Genomic DNA, 20,086 nt, shown 5'->3' with positions numbered 1-20,086 from the left:
ACCATCCATAACTCCAGTTCCAAGGCATCCATGGGATCTGATGCCCTCTTCCGACCTCTGTGGGCTTTGTGCACTTCCATACATGAAGTATGTAATACACTCATACACATAAAATAAAGAATAATAAATGTTAAATAAAAGTCATCTCACCTTGCCATTGATGCTCTACTCACAAGTTTTTCTATATAAGAAAAACCACCATCCTGAGAAGGGGAAATATTAGTGCTACAGCCCAGTGAATTGGGAAGCGTTAGCAATTACACAGGGCAAGGGCAGAAAGAAATCATACCTGTTTCTGCCTTGACTATGATGCCCCTACCCTCACAGAAGAAATCTGGCTATGTCAACTGTCCAGCACTTCCTTGAAAGCACTGTTGTTTGCTTCAGGAGACAAGTCAGAATAGAGACAGTGGCCTATTTTCAGAGGCATGAGTTGCAGCGGTCTGTCTCCAAATATTTTTACTAGATCCTCTAGGGATGAGAAGAAAGATGAGAAGTCATTCTGAAAATGTCTGCTAGCTGCCTTTTGTTCACTGTGGGCAGCCTCCAGAGCCACCAGTTTTGGGTTTTGCTGTCATGGCCTGTGACCATGGCAAGTGGGCCATGACAGAAGATCTGGCAGGGCAGGCTAGGTGCACGCTCTGGGGCTGTCTGAGCTGAGCTCAAGCATTGCCAAGAAGACCAGTCCCGTCACGGGCATCCTCAGACACTATGAGTTGAATGGGAGTAGGGGAAGCAAACAATATTATGAATTCTATCTTTTTTTCACATTTTAGTGCAGCAGCCATTATCAGGCTTAAAATCAATGAGGAAAAATTATTCTTTCTCTAATTTTTTAAAAAAAAATTGACTCTGGGGCTGGAGAGATCGCTCAGTGGTTAAGAACACTGGTTGTTCTTGCAGAAGACCTGAGTTTGAATCCCAGCACCCACATGGCAGCTAACAACTGTCCGTAACTCCAGTCCCAGGGGATCTGACAGCCTCTTCTGACCTATGAGGGCAATGCACAAGGGTGCACTTACCTACATGCAGGCAATACATGCATACACATAAAAATAATAAAAATTTTAAAAAAATTGACTCTATGCAGCCTAGAGGCTGGCCTCAAACTCACAGTGACCTCCTGCCTCTACCTCTTGAGTACTAGGATTACAGGAGTTGACCTGCCATGCCTACCTAGTTTTTTCATTTAAAATTTTTTTATTATTTTTATGTGTATGAATGTATTGCTTGCATGTATGTAAGCACACCCGTGTTGTATGCAATACCTGGGGAGGTCAGAAGAGGGCGTTGGATTCCCCTGGAACTGGAGTTATGGATGATTGTTAGCCACCATATTGGTGCTGGGAAGTGAATCTGGGTCCTCTGAAAGAGCAGCCAGTGCTCTTAACTGCTGAGCCATCTCTTCAACCCCTTATAATAATAATAATAACATTTGTTTATTTATTTGTTTTTGGTCTTTTCTCCCTGTAGCCCCAGCTGGCCTGGAGCTCACTATGCAGACCAGGCTGGCCTTGAACTCACAGAGATCTGCCTGGTTCTGCCTCCCAAGTGCTGGGACTACAGGTGTGCGCCACCATGCCCGGCTCAACCCCTTATTTTTTAAAAAAATTTTATGTGTATGAGTGTTTTGCCTGCATGCAAGTGTATCACATTCATGCAAATCTTGCAGAGGCCAGAACAGGGTGTCAGTTTCCCTAGAACTGAAGTTATGGTTTTCAGCCACCATGTGGGTCCTGGGAATCAAGCCCAGGTCCTTTGCAAGAGCCGTCAGTGCTCTTAACCACTGAGCCATCTCTTCAGACCCTATTTTTCTCATTTTTATTTTTTAACTCTTTATTATTTTTTATTTTATGTGTATGAGTGTATTGCCTGCATGTACATAAGTGCATCCGTGTCATGCTGTTCTGCAGAGGTCAGAAGAGGGCTTCGGATTCCCCTGGAACTGGAGTTAAGGACGGTTCGTAGCCGCCATGTGGGTGCTGGGAATCGAACCCAGGTCCTCTGCAAGAGCATTCAGTGCTCTTAACCACTGAGTCATCTCTCCGGCCCCTTTTCTTCATTTTTAAAAAAAATACTTATTTTAGCCGGGCGCGGTGGTGCATGCCTTTAATCCCAGCACTTGGGAGGCAGAGGCAGGTGGATCTCTGAGTTCTAGGCCAGCCTGCTCTCCATAGAGAATGCAGGCCAGCTCTAACTACAAGGAGACCCTGCCTCAAAAAAACAAAAAAAATTATTTTTATTTATGTGTATGTACATCTGTGTGGGGGTGTATACACATATGTTGCAGAGGCCAGGAGAGGATGTTAGATCTCCTGGGACTGGATTTACAGGTGGTTATAAGCCACCTGATATGGGTGCTGGGAACTGAATGAGGGTCCTCTGCAGGTACAGTATGCACTCTTTATTGCTGAGCCATCTCTCCAGCTCCTACTTTTCATTTTTGAGACAAGGTCTTGCAATGTAGCCCAGACTGGCCTCAAACTTGCAACCTTCACCAACGTGCTGGTAATTCAGGTATGCATCAACAAAATCTCGGATCTACAACAGGTTTCTCAGAGGAGTTACTACTTACTCTTCAGGTTACCAATGGATAACAGAAGCTTCCCTTATTTTATAGACTACCTGAGGAAAGAGAAGGCATTCTAGAAGTCAAGGTTTCCCCCAAGGCTGGGTATGGTGGCACATGCTTGTAATCCTAGCACTTGGATGGCTGAGGCACGATGACTGCAAGTTTGAAGCCATCCTGAGTTACACAGTGAGAGCTTGTCTTAAAAGAAAAATCGGGGCTGGAGAGATGGCTCAGTGATTAAGAGCACTGACTGCTCTTGCAGAGGACCCGGGTTCGATTCCCAGCACCCACATGGTGGCTATGAATTGTCCTTAACTCCAGTTCCAGGGGAATCCAAAGCCCTCTTCTGACCTCTGCAGCATTGCACGACATGGGTGCACTCACATACATGCAGGCAATACACTCATACACATAAAATAAAAATACTAAAATATAATAAATAAATAAAATATTAAAAAATTCTTGGGGGCTGGAGAGATGGCTCAGCAGTTAAGAGTGGCTACTCTTTCAGTTCTCAGCACCCACATGGAGGTCAACAACAGTCTGTAACTCCAGTTCCAGGGGATCTGGATGCCTTCTTCTGGCCTGTAAGGCACTGCACACACTAGGCACACTTAACATAATACAGAAAAAGCATTCAAAATTAACTAATAAATATAATTGCCTAAGAGGAGATTGCTGTGAAGCACTGTCTTTTGGACATGCTGTGGCAGCGACACCCCTGAATTCACAGCATCAGTGATTACCTGCAAAAGACTTGGTCCATCAACATTCCTTGATGGATGGGGTAGGGGATCCTGAGGTCCCACCTCTCCCTGAGGAGCTACAGTTAGTTATTGGTGGCTGGGATAGAAGAGTCATATCCTTCGGTGGTGTAGACACTGGGTAACTGTCCTTGCGCAAATAAATAACCCCCCACTCATGTTCATGAAAGCAACCCTAGTTAAATGGAGTGGGACACTGAAAGTTATGAAAATAAACAGGGGACTTGTTGGGAAGGAGGAGCTCAGCAGGAGGGGGAGGGTGGTAAGAGAGGATTATGGGGGAATATGTTCAAAGTACATTAAATATGTATGTCTGAAATTGAGAAAGAATGAAAAAAAAAAACTCCCCTGAGAATTACTATGCACTACTTCAAAGGCTGGAAGGAAGAAGAGGGAAAAACGCATAGGAAGAAAATCCCCAAAAAACGTGTCTTAGACTCTAGTAATACAAAACATGCCAGTCATTCAAGGTCCAGTGAGGCCATTAAGCCGGAACATTTATGAAGGTCCAGGATACGAGTGAAATGGGAGCGGATCATGGAAGGCTTAAAGGCAGGAGACGATTCCTCTCCTTCCTGGAACACAATAGTGACGATATCGTTTCCGATGTGGCGCTTCCTTTCCACCTATGGTAAACAGAAACATCACTGAGAAAGTCACTCAAACACGGCATATTCTCAGTTATAAACCAAACACACTGCAGCAAACCACCATGGCTATCACTGAGCCCGACCTCTACCTTCACATGACCTTGACTTCTTGCCTCCCAAGTTTCATCAGCCCAGTTGCCTGGGTTCCTCTCTCAGTCCAGGCTCATTTTCTCTGGCCAAGCCTCCAACAGAAGCCTCCTCCCCAGCCTCCTGGCCTCCCCAGTCTCTGTACGTTACTGCTTTTACTCCTTAGCACACTTCTTTGTCTTCTGAGCTGTTCAAGGCTCAAACAGGCAGCACAGGAGGTGAGGATGCCGGGGTGAGGGAGCAAGCATGTACACTGGGTCTCGAGCAGGCTACTCAAGCACTCCACTGAGCCTCACTGAGAGATGGCTCAGTGGTTAAGAGCACTTACTGCTCTGAAGAGGACCTGGGTTAGGTTCCCAGCACCCACCTCTGGTGGCTAACAACCACTTGTAACCCCAGTTCCAGGAATTAGGCCCTCTAGCCTCTGTGGGCACCTACATACATGTGGTACACATAAACTCATGCAGGCACACACACACACACACACACACACACACAAAAAAAAAAGAAATAAACCTTTAAAAAATAAATTAAAGGAGTATCAGCTTTTGCCATCTCCCTCTCAGAACACATGCTTTTGGGGGGCCTGAACCATGTGTCAAAGTGTGGAAGTATTGATGTAGAGACCAAGGGGAGGCCACAGCAGATGCTGCTGAGAGGCCAGGAGACCTGCAGAGAGGGCAGCCACTTCAGCGGCCCTGTCCAGCCTAAATTATTCCAGTTCAGCTGCTGGCTGACTGCAATTGATGAGAAATTCTCAAAGGGACACTGGAAAACCTGCCTGCTGAGCCCTGTCAACATACGAAGCCATGAAAAAATCAAATTGTCTTCAACTGGTAACTTCTGGAGTGGCTTGTTGCCCGGCAATAAGCAAACAACACATAGTCCTTGCTTGCCTAGCCTCTTATTGAGGACCAGCTCTTTCTTGGTTATCTGTAAGGTCAGCCAAATGGCGCCCTCTCCAGGAGGCCCTCCCTGATCTTCATTAAATGCCACATTCTTTGTTGCCCAAAGCACTTTTATAATGCTATTCTGTATTTTCTTCCTTTGGTCTTTTTGATACAGAGTGTCCCTGTAGCCATAGCTGGTCTGGAACTTGCTAGGGAGACCAGGTTGGCCTCCATTTAACAGAGATCCTCCTGCCTATGCCTCCCAAGTGCTGGAATTAAAGATGTATGTTACCACACCCGGCTATGCCATTCTGTTTTAAAGATTGTGTGTGTGTGTGTGTGTGTGTGTGTGTGTGTGTGTGTCTATGGAAGCCAGAAGAGGGCATTGGATTGGAGTTATAGGAGTTGTGAACCACCCAATATGGGTGTTTGGAACAGAACTCTGATCCTCTGAAGGAGCAGCAAGGGCTCGTCACTGTTGAGCCATCTCTCCAGCTCCTATAGTACCATTCCTGGGTGGCTCATTACTCTGTACACTAATGGCTCCTCTCCACATTCCCTGTCTTCTATTCAGCACCATAAACTCCAGGAGGGTAGGGCCCTGACTGATTCACAGTACATGTTCCCATTTCTCCCATTTCACCAACAAGGAAACTAATGTACATAGAGCATTGAATTGCAATTCAGTTCAAATGATTTCTTGGGTGTGACACTAAAAGTACAGGTGACAAAAGAAAAAGAGGTAAATTGGAGCACAGTGAAATTGAAAACTAGCTGGGTGTGGTGGTACACGCCTTTAATCCTGGGAGGTAGAGGCAGGTGGATCTCTGTGAGTTCAAGGCCAGCCTAGTCTTCTACATAGTGAGTTCCAAGCCAACTGGGGCTACAGGGAGACCCTGTCTCAAAAAGACCAAAAATAAAAAAACCCAAAAACTTACGAACCAACTCCCCCCCAAAACAAAACCCTCCTAAAACCAAAACCAAATAAAACAAAAAACAAAATTGAAAACTGTATCAAAGAATGCTGTTAGCAGAGTAAAAAGATGGCCTGATGAAGAAGGAAGCAGCATATGAAAATCACACATGTGCAAGAGGTTAATATCTAAAACAGACAAAGCATTCCTACTGTTCAACAACAAAGAACAATTCAATTCAAGAAAAGAGCAAGGAATGTAAATACACATTTCTCCAGAGAAGATACATATAATGTGGTGATTTTAAAGCGCGGAGCTTGTGTTCCAATACCATGCTCTGTTCAAAGGAAGTTTAGATTCATCTTTACAGAAAGGGAGGTCAGAGAGTGACAGTGGTACACATGGGGACACAACCCAGGGACGACTGGGAAGGAAAAACATGACAGCACATCGAGTGGAAAATGTGGGGATGTGGTTAGGAATGTTGGCCAAGAACAGTTAACTGTTCCTTTGTTGGACTAGCTAACCTTTCTTCTGTGGTCATAAGTGGAGGAATCAAGCTATAACCATAGATACTAAGGCAGACTTCATAACCTTGACACCGTCTACCTGAGGCCGACATTACTTCTTAAAAGCTAGATGAACACTTACGGAGATTACTTTTTTTTTTTTTTTGGTTTTTTTAAGACACGGTCGCCCTGTAGCCCCAGCTGTCCTGGAACTCACTATGTAGACCAGGCTGGCCTTGAACTCAAAGAGATCCGCCTGCCTCTGCCTCCCGAGTGCTGGGATTAAAGGCGTGCGCCACCACACCCGGCTGTTATGTTCAATTTAATTTTACCTATAGTCCTTGAAGTAATTATCTTTATTTATTTATTTATTTATTTATTTATTTATTTATTTATTTATTGATTTATTTAATAACAACATACTTAGAAGAAGCATATCATTACAACACAATTGACATATTCAATAAATGTAGACCAGGCTGGCCTTGAACTCAAAGAGATCTGCCTGCCTCTGCCTCCCAAGTGCTGGGATTAAAGGCATGCACCACCACGCCCGGCATGGAGAGTACTTTTTAATACATATATATAAAATTTTCTTCTTAAATTGAGTTTTCTTTGTTGTACATGTGTATTAACTTTCTGGGTGCAGTAAAAAGGAGCTCTCGGCCAGGTGTGGTGGCCATGCCTTTAATCCCAGCACTCGGGAGGCAGAGGCAGGCACAAATTTTTCTCCTAAAACTGGTCGACTTGTGGGGTGGGGGTGAGGAGGGCCTCAGAGAAATCTTCCCAGGATGGCGCTTAGTGAACTTCCCATATCAACCCCAAAAGCACTTCTAACACCACACAGCAAACTTATTTTATGATCCAGAGCTTCATTCTGACAAGGCCAAAGGCACACTGACACAAGTCCAGAGCAGAGGCAGTCTCTCAGTAGTCTTCCTGTGGTGGAAGCTTGGCTCCCAACACTGTGCTGTCAAGAGCTGTGGGACCTTTGAGAATGAGGCCTAGTGGGAAGTGATAAGGTCTTTGAGCAAGATCAGTGCTTTTGCCACAGCAGTTCCTTCTTACCCCCTTAGGTCCGTCCAGTACACGTCGTTACAAGTGAGCCCTGAATCTTCCCTGAATCTCTTTTGCTGACTGCTTGCCAGGTGACTGCTCCAGGATAATATCATCTGCCATGAGGCTCTCACCAGCAAATACTCTTGAAACCACAGAGCTGTGAGTTAAATAAACCTCTTCTCTTTATGAAGTTCCCAGCTCCAGGTATTTTCTTTTTTTAAAATAATATTTATTATTTTTATTTTCTGTGTGTGAGTGTACTGCCTGCATGTATGTAAGTGCACCCGTGTCATGCAATGCCCACAGAGGCCAGAAGAGGGAGTCAGATCCCCTGGAACTGGAGTTATAGACAGTTGTTAGCTGCCATGTCGGTGCTGGGATTCAAACCCAGGTCCTCTGCAAAAGTGGTCAGTGCTCTTAACTGCTGAACCATCTTCTCTAGCCCATGATTTGTCTTTAAACCATAGTCACACACATACATGTACATAAACACTATTACCTCTGATCCTGTTTTTTTTTTTTTTTTTTTTTTTTTTTGTTCTTTTTGAGACAGGATCTCCCTGTAGCCCCAGCTGTCCTGGACCAGGCTGGCCTTGAACTCACAGAGCTCTGCCTGCCTCAGCCTCCTGAGTGCTGGGATTAAAGATGTGCACCACCACGCCCGGCTGATTCTGTTTTTTTTTGAGACAGTCTTGCTATGTAGTTCTGGCTGGCCTGGAATGCTTTATGTAGAGCAGGCCGGCCTCAAACTCACAGAGATCCACCTGCCTCTGCTTCTTGAGTGTTGGGATTAAAGGCATACTCTACTATACTTGGCCCTGATCCTGTCTTTAAGATGGCAGTTTTGGTAAACACAGTACTTCCTGAGATTTGATGGCAGTGCACATGTACAGACTATAAAAAGTCCCAAAATTGGTGGAGCTCACAGCAATATAGCTAGTCTCTAATTCTAGAAATCACTGAGTATTTGCTGCACATTCAGTTACTGTCTGATGGCTGGCTTTCCCAAAGAGCCTGCATATACACGTACCTGCTGTTTGTTCTCTTTGGAATACGGTAACATGGTGGAAACATGGAACATGATCTCGTGCCCTTGGTACACAGTATACACTGAATTGATCCCTGTGGTGTCATCTGTAAAACAGAAGGAGGTATTCAGTGGACATAGGACTTTATGTGGAAATAGTTTTATTTGCAGATGAAGGAATGTAGTACACAGTACATTTTCAAAGATCATCTGGGTTGTCCCTGCCTGTAAGTGGCAGCGATCACCTAAGTGTCAACTCTCCACTTCCCAGGAGACTCCTACCCCTGTGGAAAGACCTCGCTTATGCACTCCAAGCTTGCTGCCTGCTGCATGCCTAACTCAGAACAGAGGAGGTCAGGCTGGGCTAAAAGGAGAGCATGTTACAATCCCTCACCTTCTACTCCACTGCTGTGGGCAAAAGGGATGAAAGTCACACAAGATAACACAACCATGATGCACATAAATTAAAAGGAAGTGGGATTTCTGGCAGAACTGTGCAGTGATTAAAGGCATGGGCTCTGGAGGTGGGTGGACCTGGACTCGAGCTCTGATTTCTCATTAGCTATGCTACTCTTTCCCCTGTCAGAATTTAAAGGTCTGATTGTTTTTATGATTAAATTTTAAAGCTATGTTACCTTATGTGTGTATGTATGTATGTATGTGTTCATGTATGTGCATGTATGTGGAGTCTAAATGTCTACATCAGGTGTCTTCCTCAATTGTGCTCTACCTTATTTTTTGAGAGCTCTCTCAGGGTCTCTCACTGAACCTGGTGCTCACTGATTTGGCCTGCTGGGCTGGCGGGAGAACTCTAGGATCCTCCTGTCTCCACTTCTCCAGTGCTGGGGTTAAGGCATGATCTAGCATACCTGGCTTTTTATGTGCTAGGGATCGAACTCAGGTCCTCATGCTTATGTGACAAGCACTTTACCAACTGAGCTGTCTCCCCAGCCCCTATGTTATTTTTGATAAGTCACTTCGCTTTTCTCCGAGCCTCAGCCTCTTCATTAGAAAATGGGGGGAACCAAGTATCTAACTTCCAGGGATGCTGGGAAGACCCATCAAGATGGCCCTGACTAAGTGCTAAACTTAGCAGAAGGCTGGCTACCAGGGGCTCAGTGGATGGTAGTCAGAGCAGAAGGCCTGAGAGTTGGCCAGGGGCTGATGAGTCACAGGCACTCAAGAACTCATTGTGTACATAAGAGAACTAGACAGAAGGAAGTTGGGGCCACGCCCTGCACCCCTGGACTGGCAATGAAGGCATTTCCGCGGTAATCCATACACACTGCTTTAATACTCTCAATCTGTGGAATGATGCCTGTGTGGCTGCCAGGAAGGCAGGCTCCCAGAGAGTAAGGCTGCCTGGACCAGGAGCCTGTCACATTTAGGCCAAAGGTGCCTCACTCCACCTGCCTGACTTTCTTCAAGGCTTGACTGAAGATCAAACAAAACTACAAAAGCAGAAGCACAGGAAAATGCTAGAAATGATCCACAGAAGCTGAGCTAAGGGACTCCAAATATAAACTTAACATCTACCCTCCCTTCCTGCAAGTTCCTCTTCAACATCCCAGACCTCCAGCAGCTGCCTCTTGGCCAGATACCCAGGGACCCCGTGAAAATCCTTCCTCATCTTCACCCCGGTTGTCCATCAGTATAGGACCCTGTCCCCTCTGCCTCAGAAGGGCCCTGGGATTTGTGTACTTGTCTCCCTGCCAGCCTGCTGCCCCACCAGCCTTGGCAGTCACCACCTCCTGTTTGGACTATGGCATTTACTTCTCCAATGCCCCACCCCTGCCTGCTCCCTCCAGAGTGCTGCCCCAAGGTGCAGCCTGACTTCACCCCTCCCTTACTCAGTGACAAGTGAGGGGACCTTACATCCCCTGCAGGGATACCCCTGCTTCTCTAGTCTACCGCAACCTTCTTGGTCTCTGCTCCCTCCAGAACAATACATCATGTCCTTGCCTGCCTCAAGGACTTCACAGATGTTCTCTCTGCTTGGAATTCTCTTCTTTTCTCAAGAGTTTCCAACTGTTCCCACTCATCACTCCCTTGTTCCCTAGAGAAGTCTTCTCTAATCCCTAGATTCGGCAAAGTGCCCCATGGTACTCTATGTGCTTCCAAGTTCTTCTAAGTTCTCATAGCCAAGCTATTTCACAACTATCTGTGTAATGTCTATGTTGTTGACGGACTATAGGCGCCTATAAGGCAGGGGCCATGTTGGTATGCATTGCACACTGACCCAGAGCTTAGCACAGTTCTGGCATACACATGGTATGGTGTTCATTAGTATATACCCATGCATCATTGAATGATGGGGACAACTGAGACATGCATTATTAGGTACCATCCCTGTTGTGTGAACCTCACTGAGTGCACTTAGGCAAACTGCGGTGGCTATTGTGTCATCAGGCAGTATAACTGTATGAGAACTCACAGTAGATGTGGTCCCTGTTGACGGAGATGGCATTAGGCTGTACATAACTCTATTTATTGGTTGACCACATCCCCTGGCACCTCCTAGGGGCTCCAATATGAAATTAGTCTTGAAAAGCCAATGAACTTGTCAGAGACAATGAACATGTGTCAGTCTGACCCTTGTCAGACTAGGGCTATTCTCCAGCTTCCCTCCAGTTGTCTCTGGCTCAACCCTCTCTTGGGTGTAAGTTCAAATACAGAAGAAGGTAACAGAATTTTATCAATTATACCAATGGGTAAGCTTACTTTTGGTGTCCAGCCCGCCGCGGTAGCCTGTCCAGCCCTTGAGAATGATTGTATCACCCAGAAGATTTAAAAATTTTTGAAAAGCTTCACTTCCAATTTCTGTAGGAAGAGGTATAGTATGAGGAAAGTGTGGGTCTCAAGTCCTCAGTTCCTAACGATTCACTGAAATCACTAGACAATTAGGCATTCCTGATGAGCACCATAGGCACAAGAGCATGGTCACACTGCCTTCTACTCCAGGCACAAGGAAATTTCACATTCCCAGGAATCCAAGGGAAGGAAAGTATAGAACCAGACGAACCAGATAGAGTGCTTAGAATCACAGAATGAAGATGTTATGGCTGTTTCTCTTAATGACAAACAGGGTTATAACACGGCAAATGTGAACGCCAGGAGGAGGGCACAGTTTGCACTTTCAACCAGAAATAGCAAAGAAAAACCTTGTACTCTAGAACAAAATTCTCCAAATCCACACACATTTCACTCAAGCTGCGTCTCCAGTACCCAGGGAAGGGATTGGTAGGGATGAGGCGTCAGCAAATATTTGCCAAATGCATGAATTTATCAACAGCTGCCTTATAAAATTTATCCTGAAATTCTGTGAACTGGCTCATAGCACTAAAGATTCCAACCCAACAGATAAGTTGTTTTGGCTGTTGGAAATACAAGATGGAAAAGCAGGGTTTCCTTCAGCAGGAACAAGGTCAAGCCACTCACCATTGCTGAACATCTCATCGTCTGTGAGCTGCCCATCTTTGGCAAAAAGAACCCCGAACTTGAAATTCACAGAGCCCTTACAATGAGACAGTTAAAGACACAAAAGTTAATCTTATCACCAAAGCATTTGTAGTTATGAGATATGCTGTTGCTATTTAGGATTACAACAGTCACTAGAATGGATATGTGGGGGATCCCCTCCTCCACTAGCCCCGATTTTGATCAATGTTAACAAGTCAATCTTTCATTTTTATAGGTTTCAAAATAGCCTACTGATAGATGCTCTGCCTCAATATCACTTAATTCATTTGTAATTCCATTAGTAAGGGCTTTGGTGGGATGTGAGGTCCATTCTGGGGCAGTACAGTGCCACAAACAAATGGTCATGAGCACCTCTGGGGCTAGTACTGTGTTCTGCTCCACCCATCAGTAAGAGTTCCCAGAAGCAAAGGGGAGATAATTATAATTCAGAACCAAACATAACAATCTCAGGCTGATTGTCTGGTGGGCTGTTCTAGAAATAGATATGGAAATCATGGGCAATTTATACCAAAAGCACATTTCTCCTAATTCTTGATGATATTTAATCTGAACAAGTCACAGATGTGCAAAATGAAAAACAAAGCAAGCTGAGCAGGCAGTGGCCAGTCCCAGTGTGAGTCTGTCACCCTCAACTCTGAGCAGCAGATCAATACAATCTGACCCTGTGGAAGTGACAATACCAAGCGTGTGACAGCAGCTTCTGCAGAGACGAGGGAAAGACAGGAGTGGGGCCAGCAAGCAGAGGCAGGGTCTCAACTAGTTTGTTTTAGAGATTTATGTACTTATTTATTTTATGTGTGTATCTGTGTGGGTTTATGGGCACTATGTGCATGCAGGTGCCTGAGGACACCAGCAGAAGGCATTGGATCCCCTGGAACTGGAGTTATATGCAGTTATGAGATGCCCTATGTGGGTGCTGGGAACTGAACCCAGGTCCTTTGCAAGGGCAGTATGACCTTTTAATTGCTGAATGATCTCTCCAGTCCCTCAACTGTGTTTTGAATGATTTTTGTCCTTAATCTGGGCAGGCAGTTCATAGATTTTAATTATGTTAGTCTCTAAATTTTTGTGTATGTCTGAAGTATTTCATAATGAAAGAAATCCACTGTTGGAAGAATATCAACTTCCCAAGGTTGTCTGACCCATCACTGGATGGAGGATTCTTGGTGGTGGTCAGTCAAGGGATGGGTGATAGAGCACTGGCCAATGGGGTCAGGGGTTGGCATCAAGGCAGAATTTTGTGAGTCAGAAGAATTAAGAATCTGAAACCTAGGGGCTGGAGAGATGGCTCAGTGGTTAAGAACACTGACTGCTCTTGCAGAGGACCTGGGTTCGATTTCCAGCACCCACATGGTGGCTATGAGCCGTCCTTAACTCCAGTCCAGGGGAATCTGAAGCCCTCTTCTGACCTCCACAGCACTGCATGACACGGGTGCACTCATACACATAAAATAAAAATAATAAATAAAATATTAAAAAAAGAATCTGAAACCCTGGCCTGGGGAGATGGCTCAGGGGTTAAAGCACATGCCACATAAGCAAGAGGACTGGGGTCTTGATCCCCCAAACCCACATAAATGCCTGGTGCACGTGGTGAGGTGCCTGTAATTCCTGCCCTGGAAGGGAATCCCCAGAGCAAGTTGGCTAGCAAGACGAGCAGTATCATTGAACTCTGGGTCTGATTCAGAGAATCTGCCTCAATAAATAAGGTGGAACAGGGATAGATGAAGATTCCTGATGTCAGCCTCAGCCCTCCACATGCACGTGCACATGTATGCCTACACACATGTGAACACACACGCATGCACACCACAAACATAAACATATGAAAAGAAAAAAACCCCCAGAATCTGAAACATTTTTCTGTCCCCAATAAACATTTTTCTGTCCCCAATACACCTGAGAGACAGTTGCACCACCCATCTGTAACAGTGGTTTTCTATAGAGATGTGGAAAGAGGGAGGGTACTCCTAGCTGAGCCTTCCACCTGGACCTCTCCCCCAGTGTCTGGGGGTGGTGCTCTTCCCCATGAGGAAAGTCACAGCTCCAATGGAAAGGTCTAGAGAGGTCCCCCCACTCTCCACCACAGCACTGCTCATTCTCTTTAACCACTATCCACAGTCTAACTCTTCTCTTGAACTTGTACATTTATCTGTTTCTCATTGAGCCCAAGTCTCTGGAGGAGGATCACATGTGCTGTAATTACTACTGACTCTGCAGGGCTGAGCACAGGGCTGGGGACAATAGAAAAGATGGACAAATGACTGCATAATAAATCAGAAAGGCAGAAAAGCTTTTCACCAGCTGCCTTGGGGTGGCCACCTCCTCACACCAGTTTTAGATCAATTTCTGTTGTTTGGTCAGGGAGCTCTACCCAGTTTGGGTTTCCATAGTCATCACTTTTCTTCCTCGATTTTGGAAGTGATGGCAGCGATCACATGTCCCCAAGATGCTGGCACCCCTTTGTTCTTGGAACCTCTTAAAAAGCACCTGTGGCAGTCTGGAGTCTAGCAGAACTCCCTCTTGGAGCAAGCATGCAAGGACTGAAGCTGCAGTTCTTCATGCTTGGCCTCAAGTTGACAGGCACTGGGAGCCCTGGAGGGCTTGTTAGAAACTAGCTGGCTCCCAACCCAGAGTTTCCAGCTCAGCAGGTCTGGGATAGGACCTAGAAGTTTGCACTGAAAATATTCTTAGGAGACTCTGTTGCTGCTGGTCCAGGGAAGACACTCTAAGAAGCAGTGGCCCAAAAGAACAAACTGGGAAGCCCTGCTAACCTGACAGCCAGCAAGCTTGGTGCAGAAGGATTAGGTCAGTAATCAGAGCTATGGACCATCAATTAGCAGCCCATGAGAACTAGAAGGGAGCTACAATGCATGGATAGGTAGCCCAAGGAAGGAAAGACTTGCCCAAGGCTGCTTATAAGTGAACAGTAGGCTGGAGATGGAATGGGGGTCTCTTGACTTTTGACCAGGGCTCTTGTCAACACCACAGCACAGCCTTCTCAGAAGAAGTCTGCACTGAGAAAAGTTGAACATTGCAGGCAGAGATGGGGCCTCCATGTCACTGGTCAAAGCTTTATAAGACTTCATGGGGAAACCCTGAATCTGGCAGCATGCTACCAGTGCACTGAGGACCTCGCTTGCTTCACGTAGAGGCCTCGGAAGGACTAGAGTTGTGAGGCACATTATCAGGATAAGATTGAAGCTCTGTAAAGTCTCAGGGCAGGGAGGGTACAGGATGGAGATGGTTCAGGTACCTGTGCATGAATAGACTTGTAAGTCTCAAGGTCACTTGGAGGACCACATGTATCCATGTTTACTGTGACGGCCCTGGCTTGCAGCTCTTTTGTTTGCTGTCCTGGTGTTATCAGTGCTCTCCAAAGGGTCCCAGTTTAAAAGATAAGTTGTGTGGAGCCTCCTGCTTCTGGTGGGTATTCCAGAAGGACTGGTGTTGCCTTGAGGTTTTACATCTTTTTTTAAAAATTCTATTTATTATTTTTCTTTTATGTGTATTTGTATATTGCCTGCATGTAGGTAAGTGTACCTGTGTTGTGCAATGCCTGCGGAGGACAGAAGAGGCCATCAGATAGTTGCGGACAGCCGTTAGCTGCCATGTGGGTGCTGGGATTCGAACCCCGGTCTTCTGCAAGAACAACCAGTGTCCTTAACTGCTGAGCCATCTCTCCAGACCAGGTTTCACATCTTATAGGGCTTTATTGAGCTAATTTTGTTTCTAAGACTTCACAAATGAGGTCCACAACTAATAGAGAGCTTTCAGAAATCAAGGTATCTTTTAATATAATGAATTACTTCATAGTTTAGAGAGGTAGTTTGATCTGGGGTTACCCAATCATAATGGATTATTTTGAGTTGTTTTCTAGTGTGGGGGATTGAACATAGGGCCTCACTCACCACACATGCTAGGCTGATGCTCTGCTACTGAGTTCCAACCCTAATGGATAAGCCACACAACAGAACAGCACAGTGCTTCATGAACACTGATCTTGAGGAATGCAGGGAGCTTTCCACAACTCAAGTTCAGGCCTGAGCCCTTGGAGGGAAATGCCTGCTGGAGGGAGTCATAGGTACTGATTTTTTTCAGAATGTTGAGTCCTGCTCTGACACAGAAACAGGTTATATTTGTCACTCCTATTTGTATGGAACTTAAAGTAGTCATAATTTTAAAAAAGATTTATTTTTATTTTATGTTTTTAATCTACATGTATGTATGTGCACCATGTGCATACCTGGTGCCCTCAAAGACCAGAAGAGGGCTCTAGAGCCCTGGAACTGGAGTTACAGATTGTGAGTCACCATGTGGGTGCTGGGAATCAAACCCAGATCCTCTGCAAAGAGCAGGAAATGCCTTTAACCGCTGAGTTGTCTCTCCAACCCCTAGTTCTAAATTTTATGAGACAAAACCTAACAGGACTACAAACCAATGTGCAGCCATTTTCTTTGGAATTAACAGAACGCTAGGAATTATATTCCTTCTGTGAAAAGTAAAGCTGGAGAAGAAGGTCCCAGTGATTCCAGAAGAATCTTCTGGAACTGAGAAATGATGGCCTTATTCAAAACTTGACTCCCTGGGTTCTTTGTGACTTGATTGGACAGTCTGCTGTATTTGTAGGACTCCCTTGTTCCCACCATCTGCTGGCCTCCCTCGTGTCTACAGTATGGGATGCCATGCCTCTTGTGAGGGGTGCCTGTCTGGACAGTCACAAGCAAATAAAATGTGGGATTCAGAACACTAATTTCACTTCACTAAATAGCTAACCTTTTAGAAACATCAGCGGTGTTCCTTATTAACATTTTCCCCTGCCCATCTTCATAGTTTATCACTAGAATGGATTAGAATCAAGGAAAATGGTCCCAATTGTTTCTAGCTGAGAAGCCGCAGAATTAAATGGGAATGCTTGGGCCACACATCTCTCAGAAAAGCTCTGACAGATACTAACTGCTGCTCACTCCTCCATTACCAGGGACACCTGCTGCTTCAAGCAAAGATTCCCATAGGAGATAGAATTGAGAAACAGATCTGGCCTGTGCACTCTCGGCCAGAGGTGAAGTGGGTAGCAGCCATTCATCGGAGTGCTTGCAGCAGAAGCACTGAGAAGTATTTGGGTTTAGAACATTTTATGAAGTTGTATCAACTGGATGAGCTGATGGATTAGATTTGGGGTGTCAGGGAAATGAAGGCATTGGGGATTTTACGAAGTGTGGCCCAGACAACTAGACAATGATATTGCCATTTTTGCAGGTTAATATGCACAAACTGTCACTTCCTTTCTCAGTCATCTACTGATGACATGCTGAACATTTCTTTTTGTTACTTACATGCAGAGGTTTATGTGTGCATAATGGGAGTAACAGGGAATGAAGCATGCAAATAACTTCGGCATCTTGCATGGCAAGAGTGTGGCTAACACACAGACGTCCTTCTTTGATGGACATTAACACCTCTTTACCCTGATCCCAAGGCTAACATCTGAATGTCAGATTTAAGAATATTTACATATTGCCGGGCGTAGTGGCACATGCCTTTAATCCCAGTACTTTGGAAGCAGAGGCAGGAGGATCTCTGTGAGTTCAAAGCCAGCCTTGTCTACATAGTGAGTTCCAGGTTAGCTGGGGGCTACAGGAAGACCCTGCTTCAAAAAGACCAAAAAAAAAAAAAGAATATTTACATATTTATGCAGATTTAAGCATAGTCATATATTTATAGGTATCTGTATGGAAAATTCTGAAGGATACCTTGAAGAAACCTTTCACAGGCCCATACTGCGAATCCACAGCTGTCTGACTGAAAGGAAAGGCTGTGTTTACAAGGGGGCTGACATTTATGCATAAGGAGCAGAGGACCAATCTCTCCATGAACTACTCACCTCTTGTTCTTCCAGAACCAGCAAGTCCTGTCAAGTAAAGTTTCAAAAGTTACATTTATGCATCATAGTGATTATTTGGCTACATTTCTCTGTGAAAGCCAAGCATCAGCACATGTCCATGCTTGGTGTTATGACATCTGAAGGTAATAGAAGTTGGTCATGAGATCTTTCTTTGGGGGAAACAGAAAAGCTCTGATTTGGGGGGGGGGCTGGAGAGTTGGCTCAGCGGTTAAGAGCACTGACTGTTCTTGTGGAGGACCTGGGTTCTATTCCCAGCACCTACATGGCAGCTAACAACTGTCCTAACTCTAGTTCCAGGGGATCCATGCCCTCTTCTGACCTCCGTGGCATTGCATGACACAGGTGTGCCTACCTACCTGTAGGCAATACACTCATACACATAAAATAATACAAATGAAATATTTAAAAGAAAGGAAAGCTCTGATGGATACTGACTGCTGCTCACCCTCCCCAAGTCATAACAAGGCCACTTGCTGCTTCAAGAAAATATCCCCTTAGTAAGGAAATACAATTGAGAAATAGAGATCTGAGTACCAAAATCAAAGACTTAAGGCAGAGTTGAGTCTTAGGCTCCCCTACATTCCATTAATTGCCTGATACTAATGCAACTCCTCTAAAAAGACCCTTTCCTATGACCAGCACGGAGCAGTGGTGACCCTAAAGAATCCTGGCTTTGACTCTTTGCTTGCTCACCTATTTAACTGTGTTTGGGTATCAATCATTTGACCTGTTTCTGTGCCTCACCTGTGGTCCAAGGAAAACTCATTTTCTTGGGAAGTGAAAGGATGGGTGTAGATGGAATGCCTGGCACACAACAGAGACTTAACCTCATGCAGTTCCTCCACATGTAAACGTTTGAAGAAGCTAATCAGTGGGTACCAAAGTCAGAGGCTTTAATGGGGACCCCTGGATGAGTGGGGGTGGGGAAGGTGGGTCCAGGTCAGCCACACTGAGGACAGAGAAGACAAAGACCAGGATAGAGGTGGAAGAGGCTGAGGGGCCCTTGTCCTCTTGTCCAAGGCTTTCTCAGAGAGCTGACAATTCTGAAGGAACTGCTTGAGGCACACAAAACCCCCATTTTATGTAACAGAAGGCCTGTTCATTCAGAATCCAGACTTCCTTAACATTTTTGAATTCCAGGAGAAAATAAATCTGTTATGCATTTCATACACTGGGACCTGCTTCCTATTTGCATGTCATTACACACTTCATTGCAAAATTCTCTTTTCCATGATTCCCTCTGGTCTCAACCACCCTGTGATGCAGCCTACTTGTTCCAGAATCACAGGTGAAGAGTTGGAGGGCTAGCAGAACCTGGGTTAAGGTTGCAAGGGATGGAGAGTTAAGCTCTGGATCATGGGCAGCTGCAGGTATGCCTTCTGCACTAGCCATGGTCAGTAAGACAAGGAGACGTTCATACTTGTCAGCTTCCCAACAGCCATTAGCTCAGCAAGTGTCAGAACTGGGGCATTTTGCCATCAGTCCCTGGATGGGAATGGGTTTTTCTACAGTGGCCATGCTGTAGGAACAGCCTCACACCAGGGGTCCTGCTGAGCACCGGAGCCAGGGTCTCAGCACTCAAGTCCTGGGGGCAGGAGGGATGCCATAGGCTGCCAGGTCATATCTAACTTATGGCTTCCTTGTTTAGGATTATATCTGCCTAGAAGTGGGTGCTCCTGCCATATGCCCTGGTTTACCACGGTCCTACTTGACATAATTCAGGGTTTTAAAATACTTTTGCTGCTGTATTTATGAGCTGATGTTAGGTCTCTTTTTGTTGTTTCCAAGTTTGTAATTTCAGCCTGGAAGGTCTAATTTTGTTAGAAATTTTTTTTCATCTTTTTGAGACAGGGATTTCTTGTAGCCACAACTGGCCTGTAATTTGTGATGGAGACCAGGATGGCCTCAATCTTACAGAGATCTGCCTGCCTCTGCCTCTCCTGGGATTAAAGGCATGGGCCACCATGCCTGGCTGGTAATGGTATTTCTTAATATAGCCCTACTTACTTTTTCTCTTCATATTTGTGTGTGTGTGTGAACGTTTATGTGTGGGAGTGTTGGTTCTTGCCTTCTACCTTGTCTGCGACTGGCTGTCTCATAGTTCTTTACTGTGTACAGCAGGCTAGCAGGCCCACAAGCTTCTGGGGACTCTCTTGTCTCCTCCTATCCTGCTCCAGGAAAGCTGGGATTACAGAAGTGCACTACCAATGTCTGGGTTTATGTGGGCTC

The 20,086-nt window shown here is 45.3% G+C and overlaps 1 protein-coding gene across 4 annotated transcripts in view; it reads right to left on the bottom strand.

Annotated features, from left to right (window-relative positions):
* Nucleotides 1–20,086, bottom strand: part of Garnl3 (GTPase activating Rap/RanGAP domain like 3) — a gene marked incomplete in the record, with an annotated part of 193,617 nt that overhangs the window by 51,598 nt on the left and 121,933 nt on the right. For all 4 annotated transcript variants that reach the window (XM_029559731.1, XM_008824990.3, XM_029559734.1 and 1 more), the window contains 5 exon segments: nucleotides 3,854–3,962; nucleotides 8,476–8,579; nucleotides 11,194–11,292; nucleotides 11,911–11,986; nucleotides 17,837–17,863. In XM_029559731.1, coding sequence (XP_029415591.1) covers nucleotides 3,854–3,962; nucleotides 8,476–8,579; nucleotides 11,194–11,292; nucleotides 11,911–11,986; nucleotides 17,837–17,863 — 415 coding nt within the window.

The sequence above is a fragment of the Nannospalax galili genome, unplaced genomic scaffold, assembly GCF_000622305.1.
Source record: "Nannospalax galili isolate Female #2095 unplaced genomic scaffold, S.galili_v1.0 scaffold290, whole genome shotgun sequence".
NCBI classification, from domain to species: domain Eukaryota; kingdom Metazoa; phylum Chordata; class Mammalia; order Rodentia; family Spalacidae; genus Nannospalax; species Nannospalax galili.
The sequence above is the reverse complement of the archived record's forward strand: the minus strand, read 5'-3'. Positions and strand labels throughout refer to the sequence as shown.